Source organism: Sphaerodactylus townsendi, linkage group LG17 (genome assembly GCF_021028975.2).
Source record: "Sphaerodactylus townsendi isolate TG3544 linkage group LG17, MPM_Stown_v2.3, whole genome shotgun sequence".
Taxonomy (NCBI): domain Eukaryota; kingdom Metazoa; phylum Chordata; class Lepidosauria; order Squamata; family Sphaerodactylidae; genus Sphaerodactylus; species Sphaerodactylus townsendi.
Window position 1 is genome coordinate 6,651,754 of NC_059441.1, and position 20,860 is coordinate 6,672,613.

General features: G+C 50.7%; 1 protein-coding gene across 1 annotated transcript in view; it reads left to right on the forward strand.

Moving 5' to 3' along the window:
• The first annotated feature begins 2,398 nt into the window (after positions 1-2,398).
• Positions 2,399-20,860, forward strand: part of UNC13C (unc-13 homolog C) — a 78,825-nt gene continuing 60,363 nt past the window's right edge. The window contains exons 1-3 of the mRNA XM_048481679.1: positions 2,399-5,369; positions 14,329-14,351; positions 14,924-14,985. Coding sequence (XP_048337636.1) covers positions 2,402-5,369; positions 14,329-14,351; positions 14,924-14,985 — 3,053 coding nt within the window. The 5' untranslated portion in view covers positions 2,399-2,401. The remainder of the gene's footprint in view (positions 5,370-14,328; positions 14,352-14,923; positions 14,986-20,860) is intronic.

The following is a 20,860-nucleotide window of genomic DNA, read 5'->3' on the forward strand; positions in this document are numbered from 1 at the left end:
ACTCTCTGTCTAATGAGACCCAGACCCTGTGGGACCTGGCTCTGCTCCTCAAGGCCTGCAGGACAAGGGATGTCCCGCTGGGCCAGTGGTGGATGGCAGCAATGGCTTTGCAGCACCTGCCCGTCCTTTCCTTTCCCCATTCCTCATTTCCACCCTTATTTTCTTTCTGTCTTTCCTCCCCCTCCTGGTCCCTGTTAGATCACTCGGATCAGACTGACTGATCTGATGCTTCCTTCTTGTTCTATAGCAGTGATGGCGAACCTTTTCGAGACCGAGTGCCCAAATTGCAACCCAAAACCCACTTATTTATCGCAAAGTGCCAATACGGCAATTTAACCTGAATACTGAGGTTTTAGTATAGAAAAAATAGTTGGCTCCAAGGTGCGCGTTACTCGAGTGTAAGCTTGGTGGTAATCAGTGGCTTTGCTTTGAAGCAACTGTGCAATGCTTCGAAAGGGTGAATCACGACCCTAGGAGGGTTTACTCAGAAGCAAGCCCCATTGCCAGCAACTGAGCTTACTCCCAGGTAAAGGATCATGCTTTAGTTATTTCCCATGAAAATCAGTGGGGTTTAACAGCACTTAACAGGGTTACCCACACTGCTTCCCCAAAACTAGGTTTTAGGTTTAATGCTAATACTCTCCCTGAAATGATGAACTCTGTGCACGCGTGCCCACAGAGAGGGCTCTGAGTGCCACCTCTGGCACCCGTGCCATAGGTTCGCCACCACTGTACTATAGGTCTTCTGCTATTGCCCTCTAGGACCAATTGAACTTCATTAAACAATTATTCCCCCTATTTTAACGTGGCATAATGCAGGAATTGTCACGAAGGCACCATTTAGTTCATTTGAATGTGAAGGTTTCGCAAGCTGACGCCAGCTATCTCTAGAATGTGTGAATTGACCATTGATGGTCGTTAAACTTTACCCTGTAAAGTGGGAAAGGGTGGGATAGGAGGAACCTCATGAAATAAATAAAAACAAGGAGGAGGCTGGGTGAATCCTGATGCAGAAAAAAAGTGCCGGAAGGCAGCCGGTCCCTGCCGCAAGGAGAACGTGGGCAGATGACATTTCTGCCCGCCCGGCTCTCAGGAGCAGCCTTGGCTAAAAGAGACGCCAACCTAAGCTGGTGAAAAACAGCAAAGCGGTTTAACAGAAACCACATTTACAGGGTTGCTTTTTTGTTTGTAGATGTTAGTCGCTGCTTGGCAGAAAGGGAGGTGGTTGCTGGCTTTGTTTACCTTGTAACTGCATCTTGTGGGAAACTCTCCAGCCCCTTTGGGCCTCCATCTGTTCTTGTGCCTCAGTAGCAGCACGCTAGAATAGAATCATAGAGTTGGAAGAGACCCCGAGGGCCATCAAGTCCAACCCCCTGCAATGCAGGAACACATAATCAAAGCACTCCAGACAGATGGCCATCCAGCCTCTCTTTAAAAACCTCCTGATAGGACTGGTTCTGGTGGGCTTTCCGGGCTGTGTGGCCGTGGTCTGGTGGATTTTGTTCCTGCATTTGTACCATTTGCTCAGGTAATAAGCCCCTGTTGCTTCTGACAAAGCAAGAGGGGTGGGTGGGGGTGGAGCAAGGAGATGAGACCTGGATTTAGCAGATGATGCATAGGTGGAAGAATGCCCACTTATTCCCTGAATACTCTACAAAGCAGTTACTCCTGAGCAGTTACTCCCTCTGTAATTCCTCTGAATTTGTATAGTTATTCCAGAGCAACAGATTTCTGAGTTATGACTTCAGTCTAGAAGAAGAAGAAGGGGTGGTTTTTATACCTTGCATTTCTCTACCATAACAAGTCTCAAAGCAGCTTATAATCATCTTCCCCAGGGCACTTAAAATATTTTTTCCTATTCTAGAGGCCTCCCTGTATTTCTAATGTAATAGCCATTGTCTATGGATACAAAGGATCTGAAACAACATTATGAAAAGTATTTATGTGAAATGACTTTTACTTTTCTCTTTTTCAAGTCAGCAAGTGACTTCAGTCGTTGTACACCTACTTTTAGATTAATGTGCCTAGCAAAAATAGTCATTCGATTAATGCAATACAACTTTTTGAAACGTTTGTTCTTGCAGAATGTCACGTGGCACTGCTAATAGACCAAATATGTAAAATGATGAATTGACAGTAACACCATTTCCTGCTTTCTAGATCCTGTGTGGAAGACGATGGGAAACAGAAGAAGAGTTTGCTTCACGCGGCCCTCTCTCAGGAGCTGATTCGCTGTCAGATGACACAAAAACTTTGATAGCTATTTAGCACATCCCACCTGTCAAGTAGTTAAAGCTGGTTCAGGGGATCCTATCTTGTGATCATGTGGAAAAGCAGCAACTATTCTCCTGGTTAGAATATTGCCATCCTTGTGGGAAAGGGTTAATTGAAATTGCCCTCCATGGTGTCTGCTCTCTTCAAGAAATTGATCTCTTCCTACATATATAAGATTTACAAAGGAATGTTTACAAAGAAATCGGGAAATAGTACAAAAAAGAAAGAGAGTTGTCAAAGCAAAAAGGAACAAGATATTTCCCAAACCGAACAGATAAAAAACCCCAAATTTACTAATACGTTGAAAAGCACAGTCAAAAAGATTGCCAAGTGCTCCTCTACTTGCAATTTCTCAATCGAAGAAGAGGGGAAAAACAGAGATTTTTCCCTGTCCCCAACTTTCAGCTACCGGGTAGCGATTGCAAATGGGTTGCAAAAGAGTGTTTTCTTAACAAATAATAACGAGGAAACCTTTCAAGATGTATCTTCCGAGAGCAGCTCCTATTCCGAGTCCTTGAGTGAAACGCGAGGTCCCAGCCGGAGGAAAGAGCGGCTGTCGCCCACCACGATGCCCGTGAGGCGCAACAGGAAGAGCATGAGCAGCCTGGCTCCCTCCGACGGCAGCTCCGAGGGGGAGCGCACTTTGCACAGCCTGAAGCTGGGCGCACTGCGGAAGCTACGGAAGTGGAAGAAGAGCCAGGAGTGCGTCTCCTCGGACTCTGAGCTCAGCACCTGGAAGAGAACCTGGGGCCTGCGGAGCAAGTCTTTGGACCGGACGGCGCGCCACCCAAAGGCAAGCACCCTTGAGCCCAGCTTCAGCTCGACAGGCTGCATCAGTCAGACCCAGGATGTTATGGAAATGATCTTCAAGGAACTGCAGGGAATCAGTCAAATCGAAACCGAACTCTCTGAGCTGAGGGGGCACGTCAACGCCTTGAAACAATCCATTGATGAAATCTCCAGTAGCGTTGAAGTCGTGCAGAGTGAAATTGAACAGTTGCGAACAGGGTTTGTACAGTCGAGAAGAGAAACGCGTGACATTCACGACTATATCAAACAAATAGGGCATGCAGGAAGCAAAACAAGTCTTCGGTTTTTAAATGTGCCTGAGGATAAATGTGAAAACACTGAAAATACGGTATACAAACTTTTAACAGAGAAAATGGGATTTTTGGAGGCGCAGCATTCTGTTAAAGTAGAATTTGCTCATCGAGTGGGACCACACAGGGACTGCCCAAATGCAAAGCCCAGACCCATCCTTGTTTATTTTGAAACACCACAACAGAGAGATTTAGTTTTAAAAAAGTCTTACAAGCTCAAAGGAACTGGCATTGGAATTTCAACTGATATTCTTTCCCACGATGTGAAAGAAAGGAAAGATAAAAATCTGCCTTCATCTCAGACATACGAGAGCATGGACTTGAAATTGCTAGCGATTGATCTCAAAGCTAAAAAACACGATTGGGAGTCACCTGACAGCAGCGATAAAGAGCTGGAGTCAGATATCAATCGTAACACTTATGCAAAGATATCCAAGTCAGCCCCGCAAATTAAAAGAAGCCCCGCCAAGGGGAGGGGAGGGTCCTCAAATGTGAAAGTCCTTAAAGGAGCTGCAGAAGGCAACAGTTCTCCAAACAAGATAATTTATAATGAAGAGTCCTCAGGAGCAGAGAGCCTTCGGAAAGAATCAAAGTCTTGTGGCCACTCCGACATGACTCCTCTCTGGCCGTCTCAGAACGACTTTACAACACTCAAGCTCAGCCGTTCGGAATCTGATTTTTCCAAACTGTGCCAATCCTATTCGGAGGATTTTTCAGAGAATCAGTATTTCGGCAGAACTAATGGCAGCTCGCTCTTGTCTTCCTCCGATCGAGAACTCTGGCAAAGGACGCACGACGATCCATCCACCTGGTGCGTTGGTTTGCAAGAGCAGACTTCTAATCAAGAGGGCCAACCTTATAGAAGAGAAAACGAAGTTGAGAAGACAGAGACAGCAGACAGTGGGGTAAGCAATGGGATAATATGTGCGTCTGGGGACAGGAGTCACTACAGCAACTCTCAAGTTTCCTTACAAGATGACCTTTCACCCTGGAAAGACTGGAATCAGCTGGATCAAAACACAGACTTGGGAGTGGACTCATCAACACAAGAAGTTTTGGTTTATGACCTGAGCAGCTCTTCTGACCAACAGATAGACTACGGTCAGCTCTCTGACATGCAGTATGACATGGACAGTTACGACTTCACCCTGGATGGCACCTCACCCTCCGGCACCTGCCTCAGCAGTGAAACACAGAGCCAGTGGGTCAGCCAGTACGACGACTACCCAGAAACCAACGCCAACAGCCTGTATCAGAACCAGAACAGGAAGCCCATGATGTACCGAAGCCAGAGTGAGCTGCCAAGCGATGACTCTGAAGAGGCACCTCCTAAGTCTTGGCACAGCAGGCTGAGCATTGACCTTTCAGACAAGACGTTCAGCTTCCCTAAATTCGGTAATACTCTACAGAGAGCAAAGTCAGCCTTGGAAGTGGTGTGGAATAAAAGCACACAGAGCTTGAGCGGCTACGAGGACAGCGGGTCATCTTTTATGGGGAGGTTTCGAACTCTGTCCCAGTCAACTGCCAATGAATCAAGCACAACTCTGGATTCTGATGTCTATACGGAGCCTTATTATTACAAAGTGGAGGATGAGGAAGACTACAGTGAGCCTGCTGTCGAGAATGAAACTGATTATGTGGAAGTCATGGAGCAAGTTCTGGCGAAACTGGAAAACAGAACTAGTGCCAGTGAAACAGAAGAAACGACTCAGGAATATGAGCTGGATCAGGCCCAGTATGAGGCTCCTCAAGACACTGGGCAAGAGGATGCTCTTGATGGACATTTTGATAACGATGGGTGTGGCAATGAAGCGTTGGAATTTGCTGGTGCCCTGCCTGCTGAGTCAGAAACACAGGAGGATGAAAACCAAAACGTCCCCGAAGCCCCCGTTCAAACTCCAGTGAAGAAAAAAATACGGCCATCTTTTAAAGAAGCTGCTTTAAGGGCCTACAAGAAACAGATGAGTGAATTGGAGGAGAAGATCCTAGCTGGAGGTATGACATTTTCTGTACTTTTCATATTGCAGCAGCGTGTCTGTGATGGGAACCCGTTCCCCACTTTGCACGTCAGTGTCAAAGATGCTGGTTTCTGTGGGAGAATGTGTGGCTGAAATCAAACCCTGTGGTACGCAGCCCAGCTCATACTTGTGGGGGGTCCCAAAGAAAATACTTAAATCCAGTTACTGAGGCTTAATTGCAAGATGCTTTTGTGATCATGCTGTCAATTTACAAAAACCATTAGCACTTTTAGAAAATGTCTCCAACCCTGTCAGACTGTTAAAATAATTCTGCTGCATGTATTGAGACATGTTCTGTACTGTTGTGGGGAAAGGATTACAATATTTGATCAAGAGCCATTTTCTGCAGAAGATCATGTGAGTTCTGACGTTGCGTTATAGAAATCTATCTGACCAACCCAAACTGATGTACACATCCATGCTGTTTTCTTCATGATAAGGCCGTGGTGGCGAACCTTTGGCACTCCAGATATTGTGGACTACAATTCCCATCAGCCCCTGCCAGCCTGGCCAATTGGCGATGCTGGCAGGGGTTGATGGGAATTGTAGTCCATAACATCTGGAGTGCCAGAGGTTCGCCACCACTGTGATAAGGGGTCCAGGGTCTGCACTAACCATGCTCAGTGAAAGAGAATCCAAGAAGGGGATTCAGAAACTTTTCCAGCCTGTGGAGCTCTGCCCGGTCCACATCTGTTTCTCTGAAATCCCCTAATCAGATACCTACAGAACGAAGTATGTCTGGTGCCACCTTACAAAATGTGTACCAGCTGGCCAAAAACAGCAGTGTGAAAATGGTGTAAGATGGCTTAAAGTGATGTAAAAGGGTTTATACCATTTGCACACCACTGGTTTTGGCCCATGCGGAATCCGCCTCAGTGTCTCATATTTTCTGGGTTCTTCAGTATCTGAAAAACCTGTTGAGAGTCTTTTAACCGTGCCAGCCAGAAAGGGGCAAAGCCGCTCTCTCTGCTTTCTCCAAGCTGGCCTCAGATATTGTTGTAAGGCCAGGCCCAAGTAGTAATTGCATCGACCTCTGGAGGGATTTTATGTGTTATAATGTACTGTACCATGCCGTCTCGTAGGATGGATGCTTCTAGGCCAGTGGTGGCGAACCTTTGGCACTCCAGATGTTATGGACTAACATGTCAGTTGGCCATGCTAGCAGGGGCTGATGGGAATTGTAGTCCATAACATCTGGAGTGCCAAAGGTTCGCCACCACAGTTCTAGGCAGTGCAAGCTTCCGTTGCGGGGCACAGATCCAGATTTCATTGAGCAGCTGGCTTCCACCTGCATTCTGTTCCCAGTTGTGGGGGCATCAATCGGGGGCAGGAGTGTGGGTATACACAGGTTGTGTTGAGTGTTCAGAGGTGGCAGAGGTGGGCACTCCTGGGCAGTCTCTCTTGCTGTTATGCCGAAGTCTGTGCATGCTGTCATTACTTTTATTTCTGATGAAAACCTTGATGATGGTTTCAAACTTGCCAGACATCTGGGGCACACAATATTCTCTGTGGAATGTGAAAACCCCACCTATTCACAGCGTCTCTAACACCAGGGGTCCCACTGGCTGTTATTCTCCTGCTCATAAAGTTCATGTCCCTCTGCCCAGCTTTTTGGTGCCATATTTCTAGTATCTTCCTGTTAGGGTCTCGTCTGCCTCAGCTTTCCACACTTGGGGCTGAAATCTTGTTCATCCTCATGGTCTTACTGCGCAGTCCCTTTCTTTGGCTGCTGACTTCACAAGCGCAGGCCCGTGCGTGCTTGCCCCCAGGACCACTCGATGAACAATAGTTATAGGTCAGTGCAACACGGTTTTGTCCTGGCTTGTGGTCACTTCTGTGGTCATTCAGTCCCAGGTCCACGTAACCCCCATTTGAATCAAGGAACTGCTGTCCGGTATATTTTCCTGGAGGAAGGTCAAGGTTTCAGTGGAGCACAATTTCAAAGGCTGGAAGGGCTCAGATCCAAACACTTGGATTTATTTGGTGCGTGGACTGTATTATCTTATTGTCACTTATGCTTTTCTACCTTCAGTGATTCATATTTCAGAAATGGCTTGTGTGTCTCGAAGTTCCATGACTTCTTGACAAAAATATATTATAATGTAGTTAGCAGGGCATGGAGGGCATCTTTATACATCACTGTGTACTTTCAGGTGTGGGAGGGGCAGATATTTCTGTTTCACAGCTTGGATTGAATCTGATCCCCTTTTTCTTAATCAATGCATTTTGGAAGTCTCCATTTAGACTCTGTGAAACAGAGGCTCATTCCGCACATGCAGAACAATTCACTTTCAAACTGCTTTCAGTGCTCTTTGAAGCTGTGCGGAATGGCAAAATCCACTTGCAAACAGTTGTGAAAGTGGTTTGAAAACGCATTATTTTGCGTGTGCGGAAGGGGCCAGACATTTCCTGCCTCTTCCCAAGTGATCAGAGAGGCTGGCTGTGGAAACTGTGGCTTGAGCTGAGTCAGCGTGACGCTGTAGATGGGTCATGTAAGCTCTACGAAGTCTCAGTTGTGACTGTCACTTCCCTCACCTTCTCCATGCACAGGTTGTTTGCTAAAGATGAACGGAGCTGGAATGTGAGGACCAATCAGGCACCGCACATGGGCACCCCTTCATCCTGCTATAAAGCATCACTGAGGAGGCCTTTAATCCCACAAAAATTGTTGCCTGCCACTCACTTCACCTACTGGTCATTTTCACATCCCACATATCACTTCAATAGTACCAAATCTAAAGATTTCTTTTTTGAAGTGTTGTGTTCCACGCTGAGCCACCTGTGACTCTGAAGCTGTAATTGCAGACCTCTGAAATGGCCAAACTGTTTTGAATCAGTTCCAGCCGGCCAGTGTATTCTAGCTGTTGTGGATTTTCTGGACTGGTTGTTTTGTCGTGTAAGAATTTTATTGTGTTTGTTCAAAAAATTAAAATTTCATTTATTTTTGATTGCTCTTTATAGGTTGGGTTATATATGTGTTATGTTTGACTTCTGGCTTGCATGGTGGCATTTTGTTGACGTTATTGGTGCTTAGTTTTAAATTGTTGTGCTGTGGTGTGTAGAAGCTGAGTTGAGAGCCGTTGCAGGGGGAGTTCAGTGTACAAATATGTTAGTTGAATTACTGAAACTTTATTTAGGTGCACAGAGGGGTTATATCAAGTCTTTCTGCAGCAGAGCAATTACACCAAGTCTTTCTGCAGATTTGAAGTGGTGTTTTCCATTCCTTTTGCTGCTGTTGTTGTTGTGGTTTATTAATATTTGCTGGCCTTTGCCGTAGAAGTCCTGCATGCATGCCAGGTTTCCCTTGTAAATGCTGCTTCCGGGGGTTTGCAGTGTGAATCCTGTCTCCCTGCTTGCTTTTGAAAGTTCCTCTATATTTGGGGGGCAGGGCTGGGGTTAGAGCTGTTTGATCAGCCCCTCCAGTTAGCTGGGCTGCTGGGCTGTCCTCTGCAGACTTGCTTCGGACTGGCCAGGTGGACGAGAGAAGACGTCTTTCCCGCTCTGGTGGTTCTTTGTTGGTGGGCTGCTGAGAGGCTGCCCTTGCTCATGCGGAGACCATTTTGCAGCAGAGCCTGAGGCGGCCCTGCTTGCAGCTGTGGTGGTGTCCTCACCATCAGCTTAGTGATGGGTTTTTTCTGCCGTATGCAGCAGCCCTGCCGGCCTTCCCCTGCCCCAGCACCTCCTGAGCCCCTGTGAAAAAGCACTCTCTGCCACCCTGTTGTATCCTTCAAGTTTGTGTCGGCACGAAATCCTTTTCTGCTGTCTAGAAAAGAGCGGGAACTCCTCCCACAGGGTTGCTCTGTTTGGGCTCCTGGCAGCACCCCCAGATCGCGGCAGTCGTTGTAACCTCCTGTGAGGGCGAAGCCTGCGCTTGCGTGTTGTCGGCTAGGAGGAGGCCCGTCCTCTGTTGGTTCCGCCTGATCAGCCTGGGTTGGGGGGAGCAAGGCCTGGCGAGCATCCGTGCTCCTCCGTAACTCCCAGCATCTGGCCCGTCTCCTCCTTTCTGAGGAGCCTGGTACTCCCCCGAGAGACTGATTCCTATAGTACGGGGGCTGAGAGGCAATTCCAGAACAGGGTTAATCCTCTGAGTAAGGTCTTTGTTGTCGTTTTCCATGATCAGGTACCAGTTCCTGGATGCTTTGATTGACAGCCAAGCATAAGTCACAGAAGCCACGCCCTGATAGGTTTTGCACCTGCACGGAGCCTCTCTTCAGAAACTTCCATCATGGTTTTGTGTTGAAATCAGGCACTGGCTTAAAACCCGGCAATGCCCAAATAATTTGGAGATGCAACAAGCACCAAGGAGTATGTGAGCCCTGCCCCCAGATCAGTGGTGGGATTCAAATAACTTAACAACCGGTTCCAGTGGTGGGATTCAAATAATTTAACAACTGGTTGTTTACAAGCACCATTTTAACAACCGGTTCTGCCAAAGTGGTGTGAACCGGCTGGATCCCACCCTGCCTGCCGCTCAAGGTTTCCTCCGCCTGGCTGGCACACTCCCTTGTGCGGTAGCTCCAGGGCCGAGGTGTACGGCAGCCGCTGCAGGACCTGGCCGAGGGGCACCAGTGTCCTCTTGCATGCAGAGCAAGGTGGGCAAGCCGGGAATGGCAGCAGCCTTGGTCCAGAGTTGCTGATCTTCATGGTCCCTGGGGACTAGTGAGCCACAAGGCAAGCTCAGGAGCTGCTCATCTTGGCTCTACCCGCCCCGCCCCACCCCAGCCCTCTAGATCAGACAAGTGGCCCTTGTGCTGCCTTTTGGGGCAGAAGCTCTCGCGGCCTCTTTCCAGCATCCCCGTGGTCTGCTCCAGGCAACCAAACGCCCTTTAGGCAAAGTGGCTCTAATACGCTGCATTGGAGTGATAATTTTAGAATCTATTATTCCTGCATGGTTTCCTCTGTGGTGAAGTGGCTGAGGCTGATGCTTTCATTCGGCCTCCCTCGTCATGTCTTTATTCCTCCCTCCCAGCAATCAGGCACTAATTAGGGAATTGTTCAGATCAAGCTACCCACCACCTCTGGCCAAACACCCACAATTACAGGCCGTGCCGTTGTGCTGGGAAATTTATTCCATGGCGTCCCGTCTCCAGGGGGTTTTGTTACCAAGAAAAAGTCAATTATTGAACCTGACTTCTTCCCGAACAAAGACGTTAGAAAGCAGTTCATTAATGTTCACTCATCATATTTCCCACACACAGATTCACTGTTGGTCAGGACGTCAGTGTGTGTGTGTGTGTGTCTGTGTCTGTGTGTCTGTGTGTGTGTGTGTGTGTGTCAACAGTTACCAGGAAATGTTTTAGAGGGTTGAGAGTGTGCCAGCATAAATGCGGTGTTCTGCTGCCTGACTGGAGTGCTTGCAGTTGGTGGAGATCAGAGGAAGTGGAGCAGGCGGGGGGGGGGGGGGGATTTGTGGGGGGGGTCTGCTGCTGCGTCCCGTGGTTCCCTCCCCTCCAAAGGGGGGGGGAAGCAGCTGCAGAAGGAAAAGCTGCGATGGTGCAGCAGGCTGCTGCTCCGTTGGTGCTCTCCGTCTTGATTAAAGCAGCGTGTCAGTCGTCTTACGTAAGATGCCTTGAGAATCGCTGCTAAATGCAGCCGGGCTGCTTGCAGAACCTTGACTAATGGGATGCTGTTCACAACACACCGTTCTGCTGGAGGATCGTAGCTAACGTGGGCTCATTCCGCACATGCAGAATAATGCACTTTCAAACTGCTTTCAGTGCTCTTTGAAGCTGTGTGGAATAGCAAAATCCACTTGCAAACAGTTGTGAAAGTGGTTTGAAAATGCATTATTTTGCGTGTGCGGAAGGGGCCGTGGGGTCATGTTATGCGTCTCCACTCCACCCCCCGCCCTCCCTGAATCACCGGCCCACACATCGGCCCCTTCTGCTTTAATTAAGGCGCTATAATTGAATGGGTTTATTTAGATGGCTGGATTTAATTGCGATGCATGGGTGAGATTTACTACCCTGGCAGCAGCGCCCGGTCTTACTTCTGTCCAGTCTAACCGTGCAGGTTAGAGGGGCAATGAGCTGCCTGTGGGCAGAGGGGGGCAGGCAGCAGCCCGGGGGGGGGGGAGCTCTCATGCCCTTGAGCCTCTTGCCTGCCCTGAGGGCTGACTGGGCTGCTGTTAAGGGGAGGACAGCGTGGCTGGAGGTCAGTGGTGGCGAACCTATGGCACGGGTGCCAGAGGTGGCACTCAGAGCCCTCTCTGTGGGCACTTGCGCACAGAGTTCATCATGTGGGAGGAGGGTGGAAAATCACCCCCCCCACACACACACACACACATCTCGGCTGGTCTGGGCATGATCCTTTACCTGGGAGTAAGCTCGGTTGCTGGCAATGGGGCTTGCTTCTGAGTAAACCCTCCTGGGATCGTGATTTAATCATTTAAAGCGTTGCATGGTTGCTTCACTAAGCTTACTCCTGAGTAACATGCGCCTTGGAGCCAACTGTTTTTTTTCTAAACTGAAACCTCAGTATTCGGGTTAAATTGCCGTGTTGGCACTTTGCGATAAATAAGTGGGTTTTGGGTTGCAGTTTGGGCACGCGGTCTCGAAAAGGTTCACCATCGCTGCTGTAGGTGCTCACGTGAGGAAGTAACTGCCTGACTGGCAGACTTTTCCCTGCTTGTTCTCCTGGGAATGAAACACTGCCCAGGTCTGCAGCTCTGCGGGGCCTTTCTCTGGCTGGCCGTAGCTGGGGTGGGCGTCTGTGCTGCTGGGTAGTTCCTGGGCCCAGGGGTTCCCCTTTCCCCCACCTCTCGGGCTGCATCACATCCTCCCTTCAGAGCCCACAGGCAGAGGCCAGACTACCTGCACTGAGGTGCCTCGACTTGTGTGACTGTCCTCCAACTTCCAGGCCAAAAGGTAGTGGTTTGGTTTGTGTGCTCATTCTTGTGCAACTCTATACTGTGCCTGGGTGCAGAGGCTGTGATTGTAGACACAACTTCTTACCAGTTCTGTGGAGGGATTGATTTAATTTGCTTAAAAGGACTGAGAACTATCTTCACGCCAGGACAGCATCCCTAAATCCAAACGGACACATGCTACATGCCAGTATGATTTGGAGTCTGGGATGTCAGCATTCACATAACCCTGGCCTTCCTCCAAATTTGGGAGTGAAACCGACATGAAGCTAGAAACCGTTCATAGTCCAGGAGGACGGGTCGGTCAAGACTTTGCCGCACCTAACTTGTAATGTTGACTCTGATCACGTCACCCCTTCACAGAGCTCAGGAGGGTGCATCCCCCTCTTGGTCTCTTTGCAGCAACAACGCGAGTGAAATGAATGCTGAGATTTGAACCCAGGTCTCCCCCATTCTCTTCTGAATCAGTATCTGCTGTGCCACGCCGGCTCTCGATCTGGCTCTCTGCAGTAGATCCTTTCTCATTCTCCCTGGGCAGCTGGAGCAGAAGGAATTTCATCCCTCTGTCGAACCCTCCTGGGAGGCACAGCATCGGAGCAAAAGGTGCCCCCTGTAGATGTTGTGTGTTGCCTGGAAGGGCCCAGAACAGCACCCTCTGTCTGTCACTTGCTCTTGTGCACTCTGCCTCTCCTGTCTGTTTCTAGACTTCTTGGTACACAGCTGTGGAGACAGAGTGGCTGTACTTGAAGCATGCGTAGATAGGCCACCGGTGCTGCAGGCAGGTGTGAGCAGACAGCCCCCGGTCCAGAGCTCAGGATGCCAAGCGGGCAGGCAGGCTGGGAGATCCAGCAAGCACAGGAGACGCAGCAGGAAGTGCTCTCCCTGCCCCCAAGCAGGGCTTTTATGGAGAGGGTTGACGGCTGCCACAGAGATCCTGCAAGGAGTTAGTCTTCCTCTGATGCAGGCTCTGCTCTTGTGCCATACCTGGCAGAGAAACAAGCCCTCTTCCTTTGGCTCTGGAGCTGCCGCCGCCGCTGTCTCTGCCCCCGGTGCACGGCTGGCTCCTCACAGGGCTCATAAGAACATAAGAACATAAGAACAAGCCAGCTGGATCAGACCAGAGTCCATCTAGTCCAGCTCTCTGCTACTCGCAGTGGCCCACCAGGTGCCTTTGGGAGCTCACGTGCAGGAGGTGAAAGCAAGGGCCTTCTGTAAACATGCGAGCTGCTCCTGAAGGTACCTGGTCTTGGGCTAAAGGCATTTTGCAATCTCAGATCAAAGAGGGATCCAAAGATTGAGTAGCCATAAATCGACTTCTCCTCCATCCAATCTGTCCAAGGCTCTTTTAAAAGCTATCCAGGTGAGTGTAGCCATCCCACCACACTCCTGTGGCAGCATATTCCAAACACCAATCTTACACGTTAGCGTGGAAGAAGTGCTTTCCCTTTTGATTAGTCCTAATTCTTCCCCCCAGCATTTTCATAATGGATGCCCCCTGGGTTCCTAGCGCATTGTGAGAAAGAGAGAAAAATTTCTCTCTGTCCACACATTTTCTACCCATGCATAATTTTAGTAGAGCTTCAATCCCTCATCCCCCCCTCAGACGTCTCCTCTCCAAACTAAAGAGTCCCAAACGCTGCAGCCTCTCCTCATAGGGAAGGTGCTCCAGTCCCTCAATCATCCTTGTTTCCCTTCTCTGCACTTTTTCTATCTCCTCAATATCCTTTTTGAGATGTGGCGACCAGAACAGAACTGGCTCGAGGGAAGACTGAGCAGGCTCTCTCAGCTGTGTGGTGGCGTCAGGTGAGGAAGGGCCAGTGGCCGGCTCTGCTGCCTGAACTTCCTCGCGAGCAGGGCTCTGCCGGTCAGCTGTAACGTTGGCAATGATGGCGGTGAGGTGAGCTGTGTCTCTCTTCAGGCTCTGTTCCTTCATGCTCCCTCTGAAAGTTGGAGGGCTTCGTGGCCAGCCGGCAGGCAGGACTGTAGCTGTTCGCTTTGAGCTGTACACAGTATCTTGCAGACTCCTCGATCTAACTTTTATCCCCCCCTCCCTCTTCCAATTCTCTTTCAGACAGCAGTTCTGTGGATGAAAAGGTTCCAGAATCATATATTTTCATAAAAGGGTCATGTCTTTTGTTGGCGTGTGTTTGTGACTCAGTTGACCTTTTGGGTCCCTCCATTTGAGTTGTGAGATGCGCATGTCTCCCTGGCTTCCCATGCTTCTGTCGTCCTCCCTCCCTTCCTTGGTGTCTTCCAAATGCCTCCCATTGATACGCAGAGTACACCCTCACTGTTGTGGTTCTCTTTCCGTCATAAGTTGTGCCAGCTCAGGGCTCTGCTGCTGCTGCCAGACCTGGTCTCTGGTTTGGCTGCCCTGTGGTAAAAGTATCTGCTGCTGCTTGCTGCATTCCAGGATTTAAAGGGAAACCTGGTGGGGGGGCACTGCGGATCCTGGCCGTCGCCAGCGCAGGTTTCTCTCTAAATGCTGAACGTGGCTCCGTTGTCTTTTCCAGCCAGAAGGATGACTTTAGCTTTGGCGTGGAGCTGGCCCTGCTTAGCATCCCCATCCTAGGTGTTCTGTGTCTGGTGCACTTTGTCCTCGGCTGAAGGCCGGCCCAAACCACCCCCCGAGTAACGCAGCTTTTCTTCCTTCTTCTCCATTCAAGGCCCGCATAGTCGGTGGAGGTTCCTTGGAGGCGTCTAAGCTGGCCATCCAAGCCTTTGCCGGGTAAGTACGTCGCCCTGCCACAAGCAGCGCCCCCTCAGACTGCGGCATTCTTCACACGGTGTTTTCCTTCCAAAGCCAGCGCCTTTGATCCATGGGGGAGAAGGTGGGGTGATTGGCAGGAAGAATCTGGTGCGTGGATAAGAGTTTCCCCAAAGAAAATCCGTGGGGAGAGAAGAACGAGTCAGGGTGTGTTACTGTGGAATGGAGCAGTCAAGAAGCGTTGCAAAGGGAGTAGATGGACTGAACCCTGGAGGCGAAGCCTGGTGGGGCTGGGGTGCGACCGGGGGGGGGGGGGCTATTGTGGTCCTGTTGACAGGAGGAGGAGGAGGAGGAGGAGGAGCTGGACCAGGGGCGGAGGAAGTGAGAGGCCACCCTGGCGGGACACAAGGTTCAAAAAGGGTTTTTAGAGGTGAACTGCTTGACTCACGACTTGACTTCCCCTGTTAAGCACAGCCCCAAACAGACAGGTGAAGTGATGTCAGCCGCTGCTTTTCTTCACAGTAGTCAGTCTGGGGACCCTACCTGCTTGAGAAGGAGGCCACAGACCCTCCCTCGAGGGGCCTCGCGGTGGGTGCTTGTCGCGTGCCACTGTTGTAGTCTTCTGGCTTTGTCTCTTCACCCTCCTACTGCATCTGAGAAAAGTGTTCAGTGCAGTCTGTACAGTGTGTACCTGTGTGTGGGTGAGTGGGTGGGCGTGGCTTCCTTCTACACTGATGTGATTGCTCTTATGACCTCCTTCCCCGCTCTCAGGGTCCAGCCAAGAGCCCCTCTTCCCTCCAGACTGTCTGCACTGCTCCCTGTTCTGTATTGTGACCTGCGGGGTTTAAAGCACAGTGCAGATCTCAGGAAGACTGGCCAGACCGAGAAGGGATGGTCTCTTCCAAAGCTGCTGCGAGCAGAAATGTTGCTGGGGAAAGTGGGAGGGGGGCTTATTCATAATCTCCAGCTCTGCCTGAACTCGGGGGTGGGGGCGGGCTGGAGTTGTGGAGGAGGCGGCTGCTGTGTCTCTCACACAATTTTAGACCTCTCTGATAGGTGAAAAGCTGGCAGCCTCCCTTTGCTCCTGCGGGTGTGATGGCTGCGAAGGCTGGGCTGGGGGATGGCCCTGACAAGGGGTAGCCAAGCCAGGCAGATGCCTTGCACTGTGTCCCCCCCACACACACACACACACACAATGAGGAGCCACGGAAATCTCAGCTTGCCTCATCTACACAGCATAGCCCTATGGCCTGATTCACACATCCTTCCCTCTGGTGGGAGGGGCACGTTCTTGGTTGTGTAAGAGGGGAACAAAAGAGAGACAACCCCCAAGCAACCAGGAGCACCTCAAATTCCCTGTTTTTGTGAGACTGTTTGGAGGGGTTTGTGGTTGTTGGGACGCCCCCCTCTTCAAGAATTGCAGCGTCTTCTCTCTGGACTGAAATATGAACTTAGAATGTCCAGAACGTTATTTGTTTGATTCTGAGATTCTGAGTTTGTGATACTCTGTCTGTTGTTTGAAATTTATTATTTCTATTAAAAGAAAACAAATGTCAAAATAATCAGTTCTCAAAAATATTCAGAAACTTGAAAACTATTCTTTGCAGAATAATTCTCATGTTTCTGAATATTGTTGAGAACTGATTCTTTTGACATTTGTTTTCTTTGCAGAATAATTCTCATGTTTCTGAATATTGTTGAGAACTGATTCTTTTGACATTTGTTTTCTTTGCAGAATAATTCTCACTTCTGAATATTGTTGAGAATAGATTATTTTCACGTAGATCTGTTTTCTTTTAATAGAAGTAACATTTGCAGACCAAGATATTCCCAATTGTCCATACAGCTGTGAGGCAGCTTGTGGCGGGGGGGTGGGTCGTCCACTCTGGCGTTGTTTCTGCCAATCAGACCTGGTGCTCAGGACCAGGTCAGGTGCCAGAAATGTGTCTGAGCCCCCATCGTAGCTGATAAGGCTTTTCTTCTGAGGTGGGGCTCTCTGTGCTTTCACGGGGTCTGGCCGAGCCATTCCTGAGTTGCATTTTGGGTGCCCAGGTTTCCGTTAATAGATTTTCGCTCTTGGACAGCTGTGCAGGGCTCAATCAGCGCCACAGATTGCATACGTCCAGAACATTTTACTCCAGTTTTCTCATCTCCTATCCCCCCCCCACCCCAATAAATTCCCTGTACTCCTGTTCTCTTTCTCCTCATTCGTGGCAATTGCATTGCTCCCCTCTGGAGCCTTCTGGCTGCTCAATATTCTTGGTAATTTTGCTGCTCCGAAGCCTGCTGGCTGCTCGATAGATATTCCACTGCTGACTGCGGAGTCCAAAAATGTGGGCTGTAGAACATCACGAGGGGAGGGCGGCGCGCAGAGCAGCAGATGCTGTGCAGCGGCATTTCATCTGTCCCTTAGAAAGGAACATTGTGGCGCAGAACAGCCCAGCCTACTTTCGTAGGGAGTGCGGCTGGACTGTGGCACCCAGACAGTGGCCAACTTGGTGCCCGAGATTTGCGTCCGAGAGGCCGGCCTTTGCGGGGCAGCATCCACAGAGCTCTTTGTTGGAGATCTGGACAGGTCCTTCTTCAAGCAAAGAAGAGGTCTAGGTGGGTCTCGTGGCTCAAATGTTCGGCTGTTGAGTCTCGTGGCTCAAATGTTCCTCCGGTTCAGATCCCCACTCTTGCTGGGGGATTTGGGGCTAGTCACACACACTCAGCCTCACATACCTGAAAGGGTGGCCATGAGAGAGGATGAAATGTGGGAGAGGAGAGCCGTGTAGATCAACCCGGACTCCTTCAAGGAAAGGCAGTGTTTGCTCAGCTCTGGGGGGTCTGTGTGGCTGCCAAGTGCTGCTGCTGCTGCCATTGAGGAGATGAGCTGTGGTCCTCCTCACCCTTCCTGGAGGCCAAACTGTTTGCAGCCAGAGTCCCGTGGGGGTGGTGGTGGTTCTCTTACTCAGGTGTGCCGAGCACAGGCCTGAGATTCCAGTGCGGAGCCCCACACGGCTGCCCTGAGGGGAGTTGCAGGGGCTGCTCCGTTCTCTTCCCAGTGGGGCCTGATTCAGACTGTGACTGTGGCCTGCGTGGGGAAGGGCAGCTCCCAAGCTCCCGCAAGGACTGTCCTCGGCTGGAGGGGTGGCGAGTGGCCAAGGGGCCCAGGCAGTTTGGCCCACGGCCAGCTGGACTGCACACGGAGGGCCCTCTAGCCTCCTCCTCTCTGCCCCTGAATGGTGACCCCAGGCAGTTCTCCTTCTAATCCTGACTCATCTACCTGACACCTTCATGTTTATTCAGAAGCAGCTGTTGGGGTTCCTTGAGACCCACTTCCTAGGAAGAATGCCGCAGCGAGACCCCCCCCCCCCGGGGATTCCTCGGGAGGTTCACATGGTGCTGGCATGAAGCAGGGGATTCTGGGTGCGGTGGGGGTGTTCAGGCTGCAGCTGTAGTTTTCCACACAGTCCCCTATTCCGCTGAAAGTTTGGCTGTGGGAAGGGCTCGCTTCGGGCGACCCCGATGGGGTTTCCAGGGCAAGAGGTGTTCAGAGGCCCGTCTCTGTTTCAGGACTTCTGCTATTCCCTGGTGGTCTCCTGTTCTGATACTGACAACGGGGCTGGGCTGGCCCTTCTAGGTCAGGGAGGGAAGCCGTGGATGCCCAGGACAGGCGTCGGATGGTGGTGTTGGACTTGCCTCCTTGTGTGAGTCTCGTGGCACCTTAAAGGCTTCCAGGTTTACTGCAGCACAAGCTTTGATACACCTGTATGCCTTTCAGGTACTGTGGGGCTCCTGTTTGTTTTGCTGCAACAGGTGGCCTTTGTGATCTGAGGAAGATCGGAGGTACCTGCCGTGGGTTCTTGTCATTTTCCTCTCTTAGGCCCTTTCCCCACTTACCTTAAGCCCCGCGCTACTCTCCTCAAGTAGCGCGGGGTCCAGCTGCCTTCCCCACTTCAGGGGCGGCGAGAACGCAGCCGCCCCGACTCTGCCTCTCTCTCGCCCCCTTGACACGCGTAATTCCTGGTGCCTTTCGAAATTGCGCCTTTGGACGACCCCGCGCAGAGCGCAGGGTCGTGGGGAAGCCAGGGCGCGCGCCAGGAAATGCCCACAGCAACCCTCGGGCAAAGGTGAGTGGGGAAAGGGCCTTAGTTTTCCGGAGTAAATATCCTGATAAACCCAGAGCTGAATTCTGAACCAGTTCAGTGTGATTCTTTGAAATGAAGCAGTTTGGCCTTGCGTGTGCCGGCTGGGGAGCAGCGGCGGCCAGAAAGACAATAGTGGGGCTGTCGGGAGGGGCACTGAACCAAGCTGGCAAGCCCTGGCAGGCAGCCGTCCCCCCGGTGATGACCCGTGGCCTTCAGCTCAGGGGGGCCGACAGGCTGCTGCTGCCGGCCACCAGGCCTGCCTCAGGCCCTCCTTTATGCTGCTGACCCTCCGTGGCTTAAAACCAAAGCCTCCGTTCGCAGATGGCTTCTGGCAGAAATGTTCGTATGCCTAATGTCAGCTGGCATTTGTGCAGCCTTTCATTCCTTCAGCTCTGCTGCAGTGTTGTGATGCGCAAGAGAAAGAAGCAGGTGCTTTGCCTTGGCTGGTGGTTGGGGAAGCACAGAATCTGGGAGACCTCGATGGACCTCCCGGAGGACTGAACGGCGGGGCAGGGGGGCAGAGAGAGAAGGCCAAGGCCGGAACTTCCGTTCCCAAGCGTCCTGGGACACCACTGAGACTCCGGGAGGAGTCTGATCATGTCCACCAAGCAAGTCAAGTTCTTGTCATTACTGCTCACAGTTGTTGAGTATAATATTTGTCAAGTTGGCTCAAGGCAGTCAGCCTCTGAATACCAGTGCTAGGGGGCAGAGCCGTGGCCTCTTCGCTCTTGTTGGTTGGCTCTCCCTGTGTGTGCGAACGAGACTGCTGGACTAGATGCACCTCTGGTCCGAGTTAGCCGGGCTCCCAGAACCTTCCAGAGAGCCATGCGGTGTTGCCCCTTCTGCTGACATTTCCCTATCTAAACAACACGGGGACTTCCCTATGGTCCAACTATTTATTCATTCTGTTCTCTGTGCTGTGTGTGTGATTGACATACGATGGCATCTGACAGAACAGAGAACCCGGAGAGTTTACCACAAAGAAAGGGGTCACGCCATCCAGAGTAGCTCTGTTTACTTATTTAGGATGTTTCCGTGCTTGAAGAGGTACTGCTGAAGGCTGCTCACCATTTAAACAGTGCAGCGATATAAAACAAGCTCTTCCATTGTCGTTCTGGCAGCCTCTAGTTGGCCTGGATAAAGCAAATGGTCTCCCCAAGCAGGAGCTGGGCATCTGCCTCAAAACATACATAGAATAATCCCAGCTAATAAAAAGGCAGCCGGGGAACAGAATTACATGAACAGAATTAAGCACTTGGCCTCCCTCATATTAATTTGTAGGACAAGCCCAGTGTCTTGGAGCGTGCCGTTCACTTCTTCGATCCTAGCGTGAAACTGACCTGCCATTCCCCTCCTAGCGTCTAAAGCAGTTGCTCAAAGGAGGCCGAGTGCCCCGTGCTTGTGGCTGCTCCATTACAGAGGAGCTGAACTGATGTTTTTGGCTGCTATTAAAGCATCTTTAATCCCTTTGTGGAGAGACTGGTAAGCTCGCTCTGTGATGGCATTCTCGTTCTAACTCAAGCTGCAAGTCCTATATGCGCATGCTGTTCTTTCATCTTTTGCACCATTTATCCCAGTTTTGCATTAATTCTGCAGCAGTGATCAGAATTCCGACAGGACTGAAATCTTGAGGCCCAACTGTTTTATGAGACAAACAAAGCAGGGGGTGGGTGGGATGCCTCATGAACCCTCACCGCCCACCCATGAACGACGCACGCTGCTGCTTGGCAGCTGCTTGGATTCACATCCCCACTAGTTCTGAA